The following is a 21,635-nucleotide window of genomic DNA, read 5'->3' as shown; positions in this document are numbered from 1 at the left end:
AGAGTACAAGTAGATGGTTGCCAACAGGCATCTGCTGCGTTTTAACTTAACAGCTGTTGCTGAGAACCGTCAGTTATTGTAGAGTGGAACCGGATGGTTAAGCGTTAAAACGGGTGCTAACGTGTAAATAATGTCTAAGGTTGAGATTAAATGATTGGCACAGATTGTAGCGTCGTATGATGGTGAATCAAAGGAGGTGAAGGTTAATAGCGTATTTAACGTGGTATAATGTAACCAGCTAAAGCTGAGTGAAGGGTGATTTTCCAGGTTGCTTAAATTGACAGATGGTGCCCAGAGAACTACGCGGTGATGATCAGAATACAATATTGCAAATATTCAATCTCCTGCCACAAATAACAATCAGTGACGGGTGATATCAGAACCAGTCGTGGGCCTCCTGCCTCTCCTGCAACAACCCGTACTAACCAACGTGAAGTAATGGTCAAACAACCCCCATGACCGACACAGCATGGGGCGGCCTTCATCCAGTAGTAGATTAACAAAGGTCTGTAAATTACTATTTGTATTCAAGAAAGCCTGCGTCTCAAGAGTGGATCGAAAAGTGGCTCATGAAGATGCTTTTCTTAAAAAGTCGGTTACAATTGTTCAATGTGGGCTATTTTAAAGAAATACTTACCAGAACTATTGACACACTTTATAATAATCTCACAGTTCATGTCACCAACTAGCTGGCTAAAACCTAACCATATTGTAGTAGGTTTTCACCCTTTTAAACTGGTACAAAACTGACACCTTTATTCAAGGCATCATGTTTGCAATAACCACAACACAAGTAGTCAAAAAAGCAAACAAAAAGAAGCAACTCTGATAATGATAATAATATGCACTGTCCTTGAAGTTGATTGGTCCACACCCGAGACAGCTTTCTTTAGAGCCTAGTCGCCATTGGTGTTGGACCAGATGACACCAGAAGGCATACAACTCAAACACAGTGCAATATCAGAGTATTGAGAGCTCGGGGTAAGCATTTACACTATGAGATCTCTTTTACCAGTGGCAAAATATAGTAGTAGGTTTTTACCCTTTTAAACTGGTACAAAACTGACACCTTTATTCAAGGCATCATGTTTGCAATAACCACAACACAAGTAGTCAAAAAAGCAAACAAAAAGAAGCAACTCTGATCATGATGATAATAATATGCACTGTCCTTGAAGTTGATTGGTCCACACCCGAGACGGCTTTCTTTAGAGCCTAGTCCCCATTGGTGTTGGACCAGATGACACCAGAAGGCGTACAACTCAAACACAGTGCAATATCAGAATATTGAGAGCTCGGGGTAAGCATTTACACTGAGATCTCTTTTACCAGTGGCAAAATATAGTAGTAGGTTTTTGCCCTTTTCAACTGGTACAAAACTGACACCTTTATTCTACTTGTGTTGTGGTTATTGCAAACATGATGCCTTGAATAAAGGTGTCAGTTTTGTACCAGTTTAAAAGGGTAAAAACCTACTACTATATTTTGCCACTGGTAAAAGAGATCTCATTGTGTAAATGCTTACCCCGAGCTCTCAATACTCTGATATTGCACTGTGTTTGAGTTGTACGCCTTCTGGTGTCATCTGGTCTAACACCAATGGGGACTAGGCTCTGAAGAAAGCCATCTCGGGTGTGGACCAATCAACTTCAAGGACAGTGCATATTATTATCATTATCAGAGTTGCTTATTTTTGTTTGCTTTTTTGACTACTTGTGTTGTGGTTATTGCAAACATGATGCCTTGAATAAAGGTGTCAGTTTTGTACCAGTTTAAAAGGGTAAAAACCTACTACTATATTTTGCCACTGGTAAAAGAGATCTCATAACCTAACCATATTGTTTTCGTTTAGAAGCCAATGTTTGTTTGCTAATGAAACGGAGGGAAATTATATTTAAATCATTCACAATTGCAACAGCGGGCATTTGTGTACATATCAAGAGAAAAAATAATGGGCATCTTTTCATTGCTTATTGACATGATGAAAGCTCGTCGTAAAATGTTAGTGGATTGTACAAAACTCCCTTCCCATGGGCGTCAAGGTGCAATATGCTGGCTTACCAGGAGAATGCGATAGAGAAAAGTGTTAACTGTTATTATGTCCCTTTTGTATGGGTTAGTGTGCCTCCCTTACACACGTGGCTTTTCTCCGAGTCCTCGAGTTTCCTCTAATATATAAAAAAAAACTTTGGGCTGAAACCATCTTAATATATAGAGGACCGCAAATCGTGGTCAAATGTTGGCGCCGGTTCATCACATGGCTGTCTTCCTCAGCAAGAGTCAATGCAATTTGCATGAAGGACGCTGTATAAAACAAACATGTTTTGCTTGTTTGGAACTATAGATCAGTTGTCATTTTAAATACCCATTGACGTAACCATTCCCAAAAACGTTAGTTTTAAGATTTTATGTCCGACTATTTACGACGGTGCAAGTAAGACCCGAAACAAGTTATTGATTTACTGATGGATCGTCTGAAATCCAAAGGTAACATATACAAAAAGCGCAATTGCAACGGCTCATGAAAAGTGGGTGCCATGCCCATTTGTTGTTATATTTGGCCAAATTACTTCGTTAACAAACTATGTTGTATCTTCACGTGTGGTTATGCTGGGTAAAAGTTAACTGTGGCTTTTAAATTACACCAATGTAAATAATTACAATTAATTGTACATTTCTGAAGTACCGTAATACAAGGTGTGGTTAGACTGTAATTAACTTGTTTTACATTCTATAGGACACTTGACTGTGCTGAGTGAAGATAAAATGCAAACTTTTGACGGATTCTAGCCTGGATCACAAATAACACCACGTCATTAAAGCCATATAGGCATATACACGTGCACAGACGAGAACACGTTCCACCATGTAAATCCACTGCTGAAGACCCTCTAACGCCGCGTCGGCCACATAGTACAAGCAGAGTACAGGACTCTATTAGAACAATAATTACTTCTTTACGTCACATTTCTCGTATTACATGTTGAGGTATACAGTATATGGAAAAGGTATAATTATGCATTGGTCAGACGGCTTTCTTTTTCTAAAACATTAACTCAATAACTCTTGCAGAGCAGAGAGCACCATCATCCTGTTCGAGCACGGTCAATAAACGCAAAATTGTACGGAACTTCTTCTGAAGTAAGTTTACCCACACTAGGCGGAGGGGGCACACTTGCCAACATAACCCAACTAGACTCAAGGCGGGAACTCAAACCCAGGAACCTTAGGGGGGGTGCTGGCTGAAGGCTGACTTTTTAGTAATGTGGTGCTTCTGGATTTGAAGCTTTCGTGACTGCAAGGATTCATACTTAGGTTTTTTCGGTAAAGCCACGGAGGTAAAAATAAATAAATAGAAGACATAATAGAAATAAAATAATAACTCACGACTGCTATGTTCTAGATTTATAAGCACCCTCTGCACTACTAAAAATAACTGGATTGTGAAACATATCTATCGGGTGCCAATTAAAAACGCGTTGTATGGCCAGGTGGCTCGGCGGTAGAGCAACTTGGTGCTCATACGTTGAGTTCAAATCCTGGTTGGGGGTTGACTCGGCCCTTCAGCGCTGTGGTGGATGGAATGAGCACCAGTGAGGAAGTCAACGACGATTAGCCTATTAATACTCACGCCGGTCATAGGAATGCGGAATTTCCACTACCTGCTCAAGACTGTACACAGGGCATGAGCATCGCCTCAAAGCTTTGAGAAAAACAAAATCACTTGACTTATTAGGTACAGTATGTTTAGTGTAAAGCGGCAGCGCAGTCATGCAGAACGTTAATTAGTTGTGTAGTGTTAAGTATGATCATTACTAAAAGTTTAGATTTTATTTTAGAAACACGCATAAATGTTAAACCACAGCTCAAAGTTGAAACATAGAATACATCTATAAACATAGGAATACACCCTGCAAGGCATCGTATACATGTTTATAAAAAGTGTATATTACAATGAAAACGGCACACACAGTGGTTTAATCATTTATTGTATGCATACACAGCTGACTTACAGCAGAACAAGAAAAATCATGTTTTTAGATTGAGTCTATTTGGCTCAGTATTCACGGTACTGCACCAAATAGAGTGGAAGTTCCCAATAGTCCAGTGAATATTATCAGTGCCTTACCTGGGAAGTTCTGCAACTTAAGTGGACGGCGCCACCCACACCCAGGTAGCCAACTTCACCAAATACTATTGTTTGCAGTAACAACCCTCTAAACGCTTTTAGAAATGCGGTTCACGTGCCAAATCGTCACCCCAAATCTTCCCGAAAAGCATACACGACATTGCGTGGTAGGTTAAGATTACAGAATACCGTAAATTAAATCAACTGTTCATGCAATATATTTTTAAAAAATCGTTGGATATCCATGGTTTGGGAAAGGACTATGCGATTGAAATGTACCATATCAACAGAATCGGTTTAAGGCTAAGCAATTGAGATGGTTAAAACGATTGTACCAGATGAGCTTCAGCTGCTTGATAAGTGAACCGATTAAGCTGCATTGTGATGCCTTGTACCATTCGTTCACCCATTTGAAGAACGAGTGTCTGAAGTTGTATGGTGCACTTGTGCCCATTTCGTAGTTACGATTCGCATACCATGGCAGATGTTCCTAACCTAGCAGGACAAAACATACATTCTTAGTTTTTTTTACATTTAGTTGAATTTTTTAAATTCAGTGGAATTTCGATTTAAAGCTTTCGTGACTGCAGGGATTCATCTTCTTGGTTCTTTCGGTAAAGTCACGTAGAAGGGAAGTAATAAAATAATAAAAATAAAACATAATAAAACAATTCTCACGACGTTTCGGCCACAACGCAAGCAGCCGTCCTCAGGCGAAGAATGAGAACATTATCAAGCTAGGAGCTTATATAGGTGTAGCGAGGAGGAGCGCCTTAACAAAAGAATGTGCATATGAAGAGGAATTTAGCATACCAATGGGCAATGCTAAATTCCTCTTCATATGCACATTCTTTTGTTAAGGCGCTCCTCCTCGCTACACCTATATAAGCTCCTAGCTTGATAATGTTCTCATTCTTCGCCTGAGGACGGCTGCTTGCGTTGTGGCCGAAACGTCGTGAGAATTGTTTTATTATGTTTTATTTTTATTATTTTATTACTTCCCTTCTACGTGACTTTACCGAAAGAACCAAGAAGATTCAGTGGAATTATTAAACACCAACAGGAACAATCTTTGCTTAAATTTAAACGTACGTGAGTTCGCATTAACTTAGCATTCTCTGTCTAAAAGTAAACACACTGCATGATATAATTCGCAAAATGTTTACCTACGTGTGAAATGCCCTAAAGTAGATAAGAATGGATGAAAATATTTTCACCTGCAAAAATAGCCTTAACCTGCATATCCGGATAATGTTGCTACTGTATCTGGAAGTTAACCAAAGTACTCACACCGAGCGCCAACGCTATATCGTTCATCGGGTCTCTTCGAAATTAGCCATTTGAGAATTATGCGTTTTGCAAGTTTGCTCGACAAAAACCACATTAACAATACTGTACTGCTATGTTCATGGTGACGATAGCCTTCGTGACATAAGGTACATGCCAGCTCGTCTCCGTCATGAAATGCTCGTGAATTACAATGGCATTTTCCCACGACAGCGAGGCCCCTCTGATAACACCAACTACTTTAAAAGTGTTTTTATTTTCCCCATTTACTGGCTGTTTACATTTAAGTATCTAACCAAGCAGCTGTTTTTTTACCAAAGTTTCAAGGTTTGTTTTATATGCACTGAAAGGTTTTTATTGTCTATGCATAAACACCAATATATTCGGTAGCTAATCAAAACGATGCTTAGGCCGAATGTATTTTGGATTCACACAAAATCTTAATTTTACAAACATTTGAAAATGTTAATCTAGCCAGTAATCACGGGGTCCTTTTGTATTTCTCTAAGCTGTTATGCATTTCTTAGCGTTGAAAGGGTTGTGTTCATATGCTGTTCAGAAATTTATACTGTAAATTCAGCATAAAGCCAAGAAAAAGCAAATAAATGCACCGCAAAATCATTGCAATTTAATTTACTTATTTCTTTGTAACATCACTTTTTTTGTTTTAGATTTAATGTAACTAGAATATATTTTAAAGTTTTTTTGTATGTTTTTTTTATTACTTTTACACTTAGTAAAATAGCCACTAACAAGCTGAAACTAGACGCTGGCCATCGGCAAAGCGTTCCAGTTTCAAACATACTTATGGCCACTCACTACTGTAAGACACAAACCTCACATCCAATCACATAGAGCAGTAATACAGGAATTTGTGAGTAAGCAAAACAACAAGCCTGACACCGGAACACACACACAATCAACTATTTCACCCAGACAGCCATTAGGGTTTAACAAAGGCTTTCAGAAAAATTTAACCACCCACATACACATTTACTAGTGGCTTTCTGTATGTTTAATTCACCAAATTTAAGATCAAGATTCAGAATCTTTTCTATTACCCTTCGGTTAAAAGTGAGAATGTTCCACCATTAAAAGCTACAGCCACTAAGCAACCCTTGATGGTATCTGAACAAGTCCAATTATAACAAAAAACACAAATGGCCATAATGCCTTTTACAATACCCTGCAATGAAGAATGACAGCGTGTACATGCTTAAATTTAACAAAACTGAACAGGTACTGTAATTCTAAAGCGGTTTTAAGCATGTGCTTGCAGAAATCTTGCTAAAGGCACTATGAGGCAAAGTTTTACGAAGGACTCTGTTTCAAAGTGGCTCTGTTGGGAATATCTTTCCAATGTTGACATTTTCTAGGAATTACAGGCACACAAGTTATACGCAATACATCCAAAAACATCGTACATACAGTTTATACATGTCACGTCACCAATGGGAAGCAGTTGGGCCAGTGGTTGAGATGAGCAATGTTTTTGCAAATGGTTTAGAATATTATCACAGCATCGTATATTACAGAATTTTATTAATGAACCTAGAACCGATCAAATTATCCTGTGATCTTACGAGCACATGAATATAATTTTGTCAAGGGTTAAAAGCCACAAGTTAATCGATACAGCCCAACCGAGGGTATTAGAGATGTAGCCATTGACCCAAGAGTGTTATGAAGCACATGGGCTCAAATTGGTGGCGTTTTAATGTACACTGCATACATACACGATATGTACACAAACAAAAATATATAAACACACAAGTATAATTTTTGCTTACAGTTGTGTGTTCGTATATATTGTAACTGTATGCACACATACAATACACACATTCTACTTAACCTGCCAACACGCCACAAATTCAAAATGCACTCAGGAGGGGACATACTGCATTTTGATTTTAGAAATGGTACTCGACTACACCACGTGTCATGCATTAGTGTACCATCCTTATTCCAATGTAAAAGTGTTTATCAACAGGCCAGTGGGGGAGCCACTTCCAAACCCACTCAACTATTACTTGAGGATTAAACGGTGCCGTTTGGTTTTCAATTATGAATGCAATATGGTGGAATGCTACACAATGCCAAAACACCTTGAGTGCACCCGAGTACAAATCGTAAGATGGTGTATTCCTGTACCAATTATTTAAAAACGCTCCCTCCAGCACGTATACATAAGTTTGTTATTTTCCTTGTCACCAATAAAAAAGAAGGTTCACTTAAATGCAAACTAGAAATACTGCAAATCAAAAAAAACTTTAAAAATAAAACACCAAAAGATATTGTAGTATTACTTGTTAAATATAAATTTAAAATGTTGAAGATGTGGAATGCAAATAAGCTTAATAATTTAACACTTCAATCTTAGCACTGACATTCTTGCAGTCATCTGGGATAAACTAGACTTTCTGTATATTGCCTATTATGTTGCAGTAGTGGAAGCCTGTCAATTTCCCTAATTCCAACATAACACGCACACAAAACCAGTTTAAAACTTATCCGCAAATACAAGTGTATGCCTCTCAATCTCGTGTTTTCAGCAACCACCAATTGAGATGGAACTGTTCTTTGCCCACTTACGGGAACAAAACTGAAAGCCACTTTAAATACAGGTCCTGTGCATTACAGATGGTAAAATAACATGTCACTTTCAGGCAACTATACATCTAAAATGCACATGACACCAAGTTGTGAAATAAATGTTCATTCTGCAAAAAATATATCTAAGGAGCCCCAAATATCTTCATCTCTCAGCATGTAGAAAACATGCAACCGAGGCTAAATGGAAAATGTGAGTTTAGTTCTTAATGTTACAGCTTTCAATATGCATTCAGTATTTTATTCCCATTATACAAATCAGCTCTCAAATTTGCAATCCTTAAACAAATCAGTTTTGGAAGCTGAAGCATAATCACATTTATAAATGCACAAGATCCACATGGAGGTACAACCAGTCTGCAAAATAGCACACTAAATTCTTCAATGTCTGCATATATTTTAAACCTTAATTTGGAGCTTTCGTGACTGCAGGAATTATTCTTTGGTTCTTTCGGTTAAGTGACTTAACCGAAAGAACCAACGAATATATTTTAAACCCAAGTGATGAGCATTGTAATGGTGAACTTCCAGACCTGGAGAAAGTGATGTCAAAGCTACTGCATGTATTTCAACTTGACCCGTTTTACATAATTTAACATCATGCATGCCAGATGTTTTAATGCACGACTTGAACTGAGGGAGGTAAACTCTTACGCATACATTCAACACCATCAAACTCGTAATGCCCTTATCTCCTGCAAACTGCTCAAAACGTAACCCGGAGCTCAATAATACATTTTGATTTCAGAATTCTATCATTATAATTCAGTTTAATTCAGCATTAAATGAAAGCATTATTGCGTTTAACTGTCAATGTTTTTGTTTCTCATAAAAACACAATTCATACCTTTTGCCAAAGTACAGGGAGCTCCGGGTTTCAACTAGAACTGGGCGATCCGATTTATGTAATCTATTATTACAGTTTGCTTAGACTAATTGGAGAACAAAAATAGTTGTAAAAGGTTTTACCCATTAAATGTGCCACTGGCCACTGCATCAGCTACATCCACACTGAGCATTGCTCGTCAGGGGGCTTCTGCCACAAAGCAGTTCCATTTTTTTCTCATTAATCAACTAAATTATCCTAGCTTGAGTTTGGATTCATTGAAGCTCACCAACTTGTCAAATTCACCCTCTACCAACAACCATAAAACTACCCTTTACCTAAAGGTTTTGAAGAATTAAATTTTCACTTGAATTCCAGAATATTTCAGATGTTATGAAACCGTCAGGAGTTTCACCACACATCAATATCTGAATGGGAGAAGATTGTACACAATTTGTATGCATTCAAATGTTCGACAAAATGTTAAATTTTAACTGGTAAACTGATCTAATTAATAATTTGACCTTGTGCATTTACAAACGTAATAAATGTGCACTGCAAAAAACGCCAGTCCAAAACCGAAACTACGTGCAGACCACAACTGCAGTATGTTTATTTTATAGATAAAGCATTAGACTATGCAACAAAGGAAGCTCAGACATTCTGCATGCCACAAAATGTAAACGTTTACATTTTAAGCCTTAAAACTTGTACTTTTTAACAATCAGGCCTAGCCAATGTAATTGAAAAACAAATTTAGTTTAGCCCATTGTTTAATTATACGTTCAATTTGTTACAGTTTACAACATTTTTTATTGAAAATTACTCTCTATTCCCATAGCAATGAAGCTGAATTATTTTGTATTTCTGTGAAAGGTCTAGTTCAAATACTGTCAGCTTAATATTTACACATCCGCATACATTTCTCAGCTGAAATTCTGTTATGCATTTTCTGTGCATCCATGAGGGCAACCTGCATATGGTAGCTTACAAATTCTAATAGTGTGTAAGGGCTGTATGTTATTCAAATCCGGTCTACTTTAAAACAGGAAATCAATTGAACAGATGCATGGGTGTCAAGGTTTATCTCGTTTTTAAATACTTTAGTAAAACACTGAATTAATCAAATTACTCATTCAAATTTTAAGGCTATTAAATGGCCACTTCACATTTTTGCAGAGCAAGCAGACAAAAATGAAAGAAAAAAACCCCTCCTAACACAGGTTTATTATTATGCAGGCAAAACATTAAAAATCGAACTCAGCAAAGACGGCCAGTAGATGACGGCTGCCAGTCTTAGATGGGTTCATCCTTCTCGCTGAAGGTGGTGTCATCATCTTGGCTCCCATCACTCTCTGCGTCGTCGGAGCTGTCCGAGAGGTCAGGGTCTCCAATGAAGAAGGAACCCAGCCTGCCGGGAAAAGTATGCCTTCCCTCCACTACAGCAGATACATCGGGCTGAAATGTGGCACACTACATAAACCACACATGTGCACACACACACCACATAATTAAAACGCATTTTTGACCTAAGCACTATAACAAATACCATTAATTACAATGAGGGTTTTCAGTGGCTAAAAATACAACAAAAAAACATCTTTGCACTGCTAATTTATTAGCTGTAAAGGTTGGCACATACCTGAATGCCACAGTCAACCTCGCTGGCTTGGCTTGTCTGGATGTTACCCAACTGCTTGTTAATCCAGCTGGAATCTCCCTTTTCACACGACTCTGAAAAGGAGAAAGATATTTTACTCAGTCTTTCATAAGACAGGAAGAATCGATATTTCAATTTCCAATATTTGAAAAAAATCCAAGATGTTGTTACTAAGGCACGTGGAAAAACGTTTTGAAAATTAAATTTAATTATTTTTTATAACTTGGAATGGGTGTGGCTATTAGATCATGTTATGAGGTATTGCACATTACTAAAAATAAACCTTTGTAAAGTACAAAAGCTCAGGCAAATGTAACTGTGATCTTGTCACGTACAATTTGAAACGTTATAGATCGTGTTTTGTAAACTAAAAAACAGGCATCTATTGTGCATGTTCTTGCTAAACGTACCATTTCAAGAAACATTGCTGTTAATGGCACTGCTGCATAGTACACAGGACTCAAAATGCAAGTGTATAACAGTGGATGTATCCAATCCATTTATGGAAAAAAGGGGCTTAAATAGTCAAGATAGAAATTCATTGCTCAAAATACTCTGCAATGATAAATATCTAAGAAAAACATGCATTGACGCCTGAAGTCCAATCACCAAGAGAGCTTTAACAATGCTAAAAAACCACAAGGGCAACCCCAACACCATCCAATTTGTCACATGAATATTATACAAATAAGCAAACTATCAAGTTGAAGACTTCCAAAACCACTTATAAACATCTGATTTTTAAATATACCTCCACAGGAAAAAAAACAGAAGTGAATATATTACCTGGAGGTTTGGAACATCTGATTGTTAGACGAGAAATAGAGTCCAACAAATTCCAGCAATCGTCTTCTTGCTCCTTGGTCTCATTGTCAGACCAACAATTCTTACAAGCAAGAAATGGCTATAGAAAAAAAAGGAACCAAGGACCAAAGTCAGCAAAATGGTATAAACATTTTCATATGCAAACATACTTCACAAACGTCCAAACTGGCTCATGTGGACAGTCGGAAATACAGTATGCTCTCGAAATCACTTGGGGGGATGTACTGTCCGACATGTAATTTGTTTGGGGTAAACCCTACACATAAGCAACATCAACTTAAAATGCACATTTCAATGTTGTGTAGACTCAATTTAATACTGTACTTCTACTGTAGCATTGGCTTGTGTATTCAAGAATTAGCTTGTGATTTCCATTACTTTCACTTCATTTTAATGTTGCTCATATTAAAAAGCAATATAAACACTGCAAGCTATAAATGGGATGGAACATGTCCATTGAAAAGGGGCATCTAACCCACGAATTAGCTCAATATATTAAGGGTATTTTATGTTTTCATTTTAACAGATTACACAAAATAGAAACAAAATTGAATTCTTAGTGTTACCTTTGCATATCTTTCTTGCTCATCAGAAGTTGAGTAAACTCCACCAAGAATGAAGGATCCATAGCACTCATCTGTTCCACGTTCTCCACCAGTGCTTTGTTGCTCAATGTCCTTATTGGCATCATGCTTTGCATTGGAACCAAAGCACCCAATAACGTGAGGCGCACTGGAACTTTCAGATGCACACTCTTGAACACAATCATCCCCACAAGCCACAGTGAGTTTATCTTGCGAGTCCAGGGATGTTTGTGCTCCCCTCTCAATCGCAGTCTTCCTTACTTGTGGAACCTCCATATGTTGTGTATCGGTTTCACTTTGTGCATAGCATTTGTATTCCTGGTAATTAGCGACTGCATCTTCTTCTAGGGGCCTTAGATCGGCCTCTGGCTGTTCAAACAAGTCGCTGTATGTTACAATGGGCAGGGTTTCATCACCCTTCTCCGATTCAGAGTCTGATGTATCACCTGCAAATGGAGAAAGCTCGCCAGCTTGAATTGGGCGGAAGTGGGTACGTGGCGAGATCCGTATGGCACGGTACTGCATCTGGCAAAGCCCATACACTTTGTGGTGTTCCAGGTTGTGTGCTTCCGTGCCCGAGCTCAAAACGGGTTTCGGCTTGAAGGGCGCATCCAGTGGAGAATCGACATCAGGCTGTACAGCACATTGGACACTCAGAAGATGTGAAAAATGACTGTTGAGATCTAGTGACGGGAAAGTGCACTTGATGCCAGGGCTGTGACAAAAATCTGATCCAAGGTAATTGCTGTAACTTCCCCCACAATCATCTTGCAAAAGGAATGGGATGGTTGCATCCATTCTCTCCTCCCACTTTACAGACAGTCCACCTTGAGCAAATGGAAAGCGAGATTTCCAAAGGGATTTGTGTTGTGCATGAAAATTTGGTGCCATACACAAGTTTGGGCCTGCAATAATTACTGCATTTGGGGATGCACTCTCAAGCAAACTGCTGTCTTTTTGTTCAGTGCTCGATATAGAAGCCCAGTTCTGCATGCTTGAACATTCATCCTTTAAATGCTTTCCTGTTCCATATACACCACCCAAAATAAACGACGTGTCTGTTTCCTCGGTCATATCCCACACTTTTTCTGATGTTCCTTCTGCCATTACTGATGCATTGGAATTTACATTATCCCAAAGACGATACTCTGACCGCTGTACAGCTGTTGAAGCCATTTTAGGCAAACATTTTTTTCCTTCTACATTGCAAGGTGGGGTTGTAACCTCGACTGTAAAAGTATGGTTTGTAACAGAAGCAGAGTGGCTGAAGTTTGGTGGTGGTAAAACATCATGAGAAGTCTCGTTCAAAAATTGTATTGAATTCCCTGAGCTAGATTGGTGAGGAAATGCTGAAAGAGGGGAGGACAAATAAATAGTTTCATTGACAAGTGGGATTTCCTCTCCATCTTCCTCTAATTGTATACCACAAACAGCAGCCAACTTCGATCCATGCTTGCAGCTTAATGGGGGCAATTTTCTCAAAGCACCATCAACATCAAACTGATTATGTTGTGGAATTAAGTTGAGAAGATCAGACTCTTGCATGGTGACAGAATCAGTTAGGCTACTAACATTCTTTTCCTCTGCTGGAAATTTTGATAAATCGTCGCCCTGTAAGTTGAATGAAGCTGCATCTTCAGAACGAACATCATCAGAATGGGACCATGGACTGCCAGTCCGTGTGGACAAACTAGAGAAAGGGCCATCATCTTCACACGTTTGAGAGCGGGTCCACATTGCCAGGCGAGAGGTTTTTGCTGCACCTGTATCTTCCCATAATGCTGAACCAAGCTTCTCACTTACTGTGTCTACAAACACTTCCAAAGGGCCCTGAGGTTGGTTTGTAAACTGAACGTCTACTTCAGGGAAAAGAGCAGCCATATCTAAACCGGGCTCAGGTTTGGGAAACTTATCTTTGTCAGAATTTAACTGTTCAATTTGAGGGCACTCCTTGCTTTTGATTACAAGGCAACCAAATCTCTCATCAATGTGGAAAATTGGACTGTTGAAAAATGACACAAGATGGTCATCTTGCGAGCCTTCATCTTCTGAACAGAATGAAGGAGATGAACAATCCCAGAACCGAGCAACTGTTGGGCTCAGCTTGTTAATGCTATTGTTGCCATCCTGGGAATCACGGAGGTTCAGAATTTCAGGTTTTTCCAACACCTGTTCATCTGTCCATATTGCACTTTCACTTTCTTTACTTTGAGTCTCAAAAGAACCAACATGATTTTCACTTTCCACTGAAACGTGCTCCGTGCTGTTTTGGTGGATTAGCTTTAATATACGACTGCTGTTAGGCAGCAATTCAGATGCAGAAGGATCCAACATGGATTGATAAAAATTTACTTCACGGAAGTAATCACAGTCTAAACAGTTTAGCTCAGTACGGATGTTGTTCTTTAGCTCTGTAGTTGGCATTTCACGCTCAGCTCCATCAGAAGAAACTACTGGTACTTCCACAAAGCACCCATCAATAAATGTGCCTGCTGACCTAAAAACATCATCGTATGCATTTTTACTGTAATGTGGCGGATGAACTTCTTCGGAACGCTTGGCCTGTGGATGCAACTCAGAGTTTTCAGCTTGTGAACTAGCAAGCCCACGGTACGACGTTTCTAGTTTGCTCTTCTGGTTCTGCGACACAAAGCAAACACCAAGGGGTTCTGTATACCACATTGGTTCTTCTTGAAGACCTTGTCTTCTAGTTTGGCCAAACAGGTTTTCTTCACTCGTCAATTCCAAATCATTACTTTTTCCCCTTTCTTTTTCAGCAAAGCTCCCTCTGGAATATGATTCATATCTGGCTGTACCACCACCAAAATATTTGCTTTTGTCAAATTTCTTAGAATATTTCCTTGACGGCTTAACCATTGCTTCTTGTAACCTTGGTACCCGGTCAGTTTCTCTAATTCTCTGCTTTAGACGTAATGCCTTTCTCAAGGTGTTCACTTCAAACGGTCTGTTGGAGCCAGAGGCAGATCCAGCATCACTCGAGTCAGAAGAGCCCGAATGTGTTCTGAGCAATTTCCCTTCTCCAGACAACCTAACCCTTCCTTGCCGACGCGAGAAAGATGGCTTGGCCTTATGACGCTTGCAGATGCTACGATCATGCTCGTTCTCTTTGCCGCTGTCTCTCTGCCCTGGAGAACTACCAGACTCTGGCTTCCCAGACGGTCTCTCCCGGACTGTCTCGTCATCATCGCTGCATAACTCGACTGGGGAGGAGGTCTCTGTGCAGGCTTGCTGGAGGGTAGACGTTGAAGAGACAGAGTCAGAGGTGGAAGAACTGGTGCCTCGTAGCATCTTGGCTTTACAGACCCAGACAGATGTCGAAGTTGCAGGAAATGGGGCAGTCTTTTCTGATAGAGCAGGGAATGCTTCATAGTACCTGCAAAACAACATATTTGTTAAAGGAAAAAAATTATGCAAAGGGAAAAAAATCATAAAAATGTTGGTACATTTTAAGATTACTCACATTTCAGCTTCATCCTTGTTAGAAGTTGGCCCATCATCAAGTGATGGAGATCCTTTCTTTGGTGTGAGCTTCCCAAAAGACTGTCCATCTGTAAAAAAATTGCTTATGTTTGTAAAAAATATATTAAATATATCTTTCACTCGATAAACACTGCGTTTAACCTATGGTTGCTCACCTACAACCGGTCAACCGTAGCTATTTTCACAATTAATTACCGGTTACAAAAGTCAAGAACGCGTAATAATTTTTTATTATAGTAAGGAATGCACTGATTGGCACGCGCAATGCAACTCTGAAAGTGCTTGCTTACACAATTACTAGTAGAAAGAGCCTCCACTAAAGAGAGCCCTAGGTTTTTGGTCTCCAAGTCAATGCGGACAAGGAATCTTTAAAGTGGGCGTAACCCACTTTTTCCCACCATGTGACCTGCCAATCAAATAAATGTGGTGTACCACCCAATCGTGCTGCTGGGCAAACAGAAGCAGGACAATACATTTCAACCATTGCTTCACCACCAGTTCCCTTGGTGTCGCAGTTAAACAAGTAAAAAAAAATGTGATGTTTATTGCAAAATATATTTATACATGTGTGACAAACCAGCAAAAAAAGTCTGTGGTCTCCGGTAAAAAACTATTTCAACAACCCTAGTTTAAACTAGCCTCACTTCATGGTGCAGACAAATAGTAACAATTTTTTTTTAATGCAATTTTATTTATTATACTCTATGCTACATATTTCTACACACGTACCCTTTTGCTGGTCTTGGAGATCTTTTAATTTACAACAGAGCTCTTCCACCAACATTTCTATACCGGATGTCTGGAAAACACAATATTTGAAAACATGTCAGTTCAGCTGGAAGTGGTTGTTTTAGGCACCATTCATCACAGTTGACAAATATTCAAATGCCTGCATTAAAACTGTATACAATATATTTTAACTCCGTTCCTACAGTATGCGATATCCCGCACCTCCGATTAGCATGGTTGGCTACGTACGGTGCAAAATAAGTTCAACCTACATACACAAACTTTTAAACCCAAGTTGTAGAATATACTGGTCCTCAAATAAAAGACTATACATTTACATTTGAAGGTAATAGTGCCAGCAGTGTTCACATAAATATAATACATGTTTTAATATTTATGAAAGTGACAAATAACTATCATTCTCATAACATGTGCTAAGTCATATTAAAAGGACCTGTGAAGACAAATGGCGGTTTACCAATAGGTATGAGGCACCAAAATCAGTTGGGTATTTATCAATCATGTTTAAATATAGAATATACACTTGCCTTATTTGTAAATAATTTAAAATGTACTTTAATCAGATACTGTATTCCAAAGCTTAAGGTATAACTTTGACCTTTTATAAAACTCATGACATCAAGAGATTGGTATGAGAAGGCAGGCCACACCTTCACCATTGCCCTTCATTTACACTTGCTGCAGGATTAGCGAAAGTCACATGACCTTGTGGAATGTGGGTCTCTGCTCTGTCGGTCTACCACAGTACTTGAATTAAAAATAGCAACACCAGCCACTGGGCGGGCTCTCGTCCCGTCCCACAGGAACCGGCTTTTTCGCACTTAGTGCCACATCATTATTACAGTTTCACTATCTCACGCAAACATTCCAGCACATTGAACACGAGATACACCACACCATTTATTTTCAAACAAGTTTAACATTATTGCTGTTAAGTCTACTACACGTTTTTACACAAAACACGCTCATCGAGTACTTTATTTAATTTTGGTCAAATATATAAAATGGCGTTTTAAATGACAACACGTTCAGACGTAACCATACTGTTAGTTTATACAGTGACGTCTTATGAGCAAGCCCAAGTCAGCTGACATTAAAGCTGGTAAACTGAGCTGATCAGCAGGATAAAAATAGCTGGCACACCAGAGCCGAGCAACAGACAAAGTAACACAGGCACAAGCGAGGCAGAATTTTTTTTGTCATTAAATTATACTCTGCATATTTCATATTCCAGTACGTTTGGTAACCGACCACCATTTTTTAAACACTTACATCAAATAAAAGCGGTTTTAAGTTATACGTATGTAACTTTATTCTACGTTTACAAAAGAAAGCCATAGCAAACTTGTACAAACAAAATAAAATAGTTTCTTGAAGCACTGATGGATTGGCAGACGACTTAATTTAGTAGTGGCAGTGATCCAAGAACTATCTAATAATCTGTTGTGGTCACGTGCCTGACTTTCATTGAAACTTAAATCCTACTTGAAAAACACGTTTTTAAGGTATCCATACAAGCTACAAAAATAGTTTAGAGATATCCTTCACTTTATAAACATTCGGTTTACAAAATTTCGTGTGAACCAAATTGACAAATTATGGATACATTTTTAAATTAATTAAATCGAATTTTCACGTTAACGAATTTCATTCATATGGCACACGCCATGAGATCAAACAAGAACCACCCAGGAGGCTTCATCATCCATCTGCGACAGCATTACGCATCATGGTATTCCTCGTGCAACATTAACGTCTCCACATCACTTTTCCGGTCATTCCAACATGACCGGAAAGGAGAGGTCCCTTAAAAGGGGGCAACTATTTTTTTTATTAGTCAATGGTTTATAACATGTTGTGGTATTAGTATAAATTCCATGTCATGAATAAAAGTGGGTGGCTTCCTTTATGTGCAACCCATCCACTTTTATTCAGTACATACTTTTATTTTATTTCTGGGGTGAAAATAACGTATTTCTGCTTTCAAGTGCAAATAAAAGTGTGTGCATTGAGAAACTTGTTTTACCTATTTTTTGTATTGGTGAAAATTTAATATTTTTCTGTATTATTGTATCAAGTTGAAATGACTGTCCAAAACACATCCCTAATTTTTGGTAATAAATGGTAAAAGCAATTCCGTTTAACGCGGGTTTTTTGAAGAACACATCTCTTTCGTAAATCTAAGAACCAAGAAGATGAATCCCTGCAGTCACGAAAGCTTTAAATCGAAATCTAGGTATACCTGTACAGATAGTCCGAGTTACGATGGTCCGACTTATGATATTTCGATCTTACGATGGCAATACGACAAAATTGTAAAATATTTTTTATTTCGCGCGTCAGGCAAACGCAGCAGCGTACTAGGTACGATAAATACATACAGTATATAGTTTATACAGTACGGTAATGTAAATTGCTCTGTTTAAAGACTTCTGGGTAGGCTAGGCCATCTTCGACTTACGATATTTTTGACTTACGATGGGGTCGTCGTAACGCATCTCCATCGTAAGTAGAGGACTACCTGTATATAGTTTAATTTGTGAGACAATGAAATAGACAATTGATTGTATTACAGCTAAATGGGGTTAACCCTAATTAGTATTTTATAGCAGCACCTACCACACTCAATTTGCATGTTCAGCAACGCCAAAGCCATTTCCAAGGCGACTTTTTATCAAAACAATCAATCTTTCTTTTAGAAAAAAAATTACCTACCACCAGGTGCAGTTCCAATAATCAGTACAAGTGTAATTTATTTCCACATGTAAAACATTACGCTTGAAAAAAACATGTTTAAATATAACCAAGTAGACAACTAATTTTCACTTTTCTAAAATAAACCATGAACACTTTCTGAAATGTGTGGCTTGAATTTGTTCTAATTTACACATTTTTATGTTTAAATATGCAATTGGCTTTGTCTGCTGCCATTTTGCAACTTATTGTTGGAAACAGTCTGCTATAATTCCGTATACAAAATAAGTGCCTCTTTAATATAACATAACTATTTATAGCACATGTAAACATCTACTGAAAAGCTCACGTGGTTGTTTTCAATGGGAGACTTCTCCACAGCAAATACACTTGCCTACCTCTTCTGAAGCAGAGCGGAGACATTGGACAGCAGCCTGCTTCTTCATCTCCTCCAAACTTAGACCAGACGTCCACTTCTTCTTGTTCTTACCCAAGCGGCGACCTGGTCCTTTGTCCCATGGCACACAGATGTTACCTTCCTGTAAATCAGAATAAAGCAAACAACAATCACTTGCTATATCATTTTAAAGACTAAACATTTGTCGAAAATACACGGAAAAAAATCACAAATTGACAAAATACGTTATATCCATACATCGAACTGCATTTGCATGTTCCCAACCTTAGGTCATATTACACGTTATAACTGACCATTTGTAAATATGGCCAATATAAAATGTATCCCGTCCGTTCAAGGCTTTAGAAAGACTAACCTGTTCTTGAGGTTCCACTTCAAAGGTGTCTTGGAGGAGAAGGCTAAGGATGTAACGTGTGTAAATCACAGCATCTATCCCGCACTTCTCCAGCTCCTGGCCCAACCACGTCTGCACAGGACCCAGGGCCTGCAGTATAGACATGGTGAAGGAGCTCTGCACGTCCCTGCAGCCTTCAGACAACTTTTCCAGGGAGAGAACTAAAGATGGGCCTCACGGAGGGAGTTCTGCCTAGAAAACCCATTGTGCAGTATACTTGGTAAGCAATGCCACCTCTGGCAGCCTAGGTAGAGTTTCTCCCTGCCATGTCAGCCAAACCACATGATGTTTAGGTTTGGGTACCTGGAAAAACAAAAATCAAATCGTAAATTAAAATTAGAATGCAGTCAATGGTAGTGACAAAATCATTATTTCTATAACAATATCCAAAACAATTCATGCTCAAAACTTAAAACGATGTATATATTCACGTGCTTATTATGTTATTGTAATCAAATATTAACTGGGTTCCAATGCACGTGTACTTTTCAAACGTAAACAAATGAGTAACACACCCAGTAGTACTCGCCAGTCTCAGGACTAAACAAATATTCTTAAAGAGCTCGGGCTTTGAGGGCTTAGGTGGATGCGGGATGTTTGAGAAGCCCCGCGTGGGTAACTTCACCGCGTCGTGAAAAGCAAAGCAAAACAAAACAGACGCGTGCTCACTACACGCGCTATCAACCTTACAAACAGCCACGCCATCTTGGGGCGCCGTTAAAGACACTCCCTCGCGCTTCCACGGTTACCACGTGTGTCCTTTTAAAGCCCAACAACGACCCCTCTATAGCAACCGGTATCACGGCAGTAAATGGGTAGCAAGGCGCCAAAACAGATTTCGTCTGTGCGCGACCACATCCAACCCGGTCCCCCTGTGTTTTATTCAATTGTAATATTCACCGAATTTAACACATACCCCCCCCTACCCGCCTTTTCGATATCCACGTATTTCCTAAGCATTAAAAACGCTGTTTATCACAGAATCAAGAAAAATGGAAGACAGAGGCAAGTCACGTATATACGCGAACAGTTTATGACGAACCTAACACCTATTATGTACAGTATTTAACAAGGGACGAACTGTATTCGATTCAGGTAGAAAATCCTTTTATTTGTCGACTTGAAGAAAAACATTTAAAGCGTTAATGTGCACGTAACACATGTATTCCTTTGTTACATTGTGTCTCCCAACATTTAACCAACACCACCAGAGGAGCCTCAATCTAACACGTCTGGCTGCGTTTTTAAACGTCCATAACTTCGCCCTAAACACGTGATATTGAGGCGCTCCACCATTGTTGTGAATACAAGCGCCCCACTCAGTCGGAAACATTCCTTTCTTAATTTAACTCGTCCCTTTTGGAAGTATAAAACGAGTAACTTCGCGCGAAATCAACGTTTACCGCGTTAAAGAATAACTCGGCACTGCCATGGTAATGTGGAATTTCCACAATTTCGCAAGCCTCAGAAAACGACTAACACATCACCGTGATCGTGTTGAGCGGTATTACTACTCAAAAATGTGTCGAAATGACCAATTACTTTAACGAAAACTAAAGTAAACGCGTTGTTATTGTTGTTGAAGCGCCGGCCGGAGAGGGGGGTGGGGGGAGATTCAGGAAAGCCCGGGCTGAGCGACTGGCCGCTAGGCCGCACGCAAGGGCACTGGCCTCGCTCATTCAATCCGCAGGGTTTAAACCGCGACGTTAACACAACACGCGGGAGCACTCGAGAGTAACAAAACGACTCGTTGGACGACGGAAAACAACAATGGCATTCGCGTTATAACCGCGGAGTTACTCACCTCCCCTCACGCACGCAACGACGAGGCGAGGGACGCGGCCGCGCCGGGCGGAGACGTCACGTGACGAACCCCCACCCCCCCAAACCCATTCACCCCAACCCACCCCCACCCCCTCACCACCCCCTCACCACCAACCCACTCACCCCAACCCAC

The 21,635-nt window shown here is 39.3% G+C and overlaps 1 protein-coding gene across 2 annotated transcripts; it reads right to left on the bottom strand.

The window, feature by feature from the left end:
• Positions 1-9,437: 9,437 nt before the first annotated feature.
• Positions 9,438-21,558, bottom strand: KIAA0232 (KIAA0232 ortholog). 2 transcript variants are annotated; one of them, XM_078599297.1, is made up of 9 exons: positions 21,483-21,558; positions 19,640-19,981; positions 19,265-19,405; positions 16,152-16,221; positions 15,403-15,490; positions 11,904-15,315; positions 11,299-11,416; positions 10,495-10,586; positions 9,438-10,325 (listed from the first exon to the last, which is right to left on the bottom strand). In XM_078599297.1, the coding sequence occupies exons 2-9, from the start codon at positions 19,781-19,783 to the stop codon at positions 10,149-10,151; spliced, it is 4,242 nt and encodes a 1,413-aa protein (XP_078455423.1). In that variant the 5' UTR covers positions 19,784-19,981; positions 21,483-21,558; the 3' UTR covers positions 9,438-10,148. The 2 variants fall into 2 exon arrangements, with proteins under 2 accessions (XP_078455423.1, XP_078455424.1); XM_078599298.1 differs by having other exon boundaries at positions 10,050-10,263.
• Positions 21,559-21,635: the final 77 nt, after the last annotated feature.

This window comes from Lampetra planeri, chromosome 12, assembly GCF_965212315.1.
Source record: "Lampetra planeri chromosome 12, kcLamPlan1.2.h2, whole genome shotgun sequence".
Classification (NCBI taxonomy): domain Eukaryota; kingdom Metazoa; phylum Chordata; class Hyperoartia; order Petromyzontiformes; family Petromyzontidae; genus Lampetra; species Lampetra planeri.
Note: the sequence above shows the minus strand (reverse complement) of the source record. Positions and strands in the feature narration are given on the sequence as shown.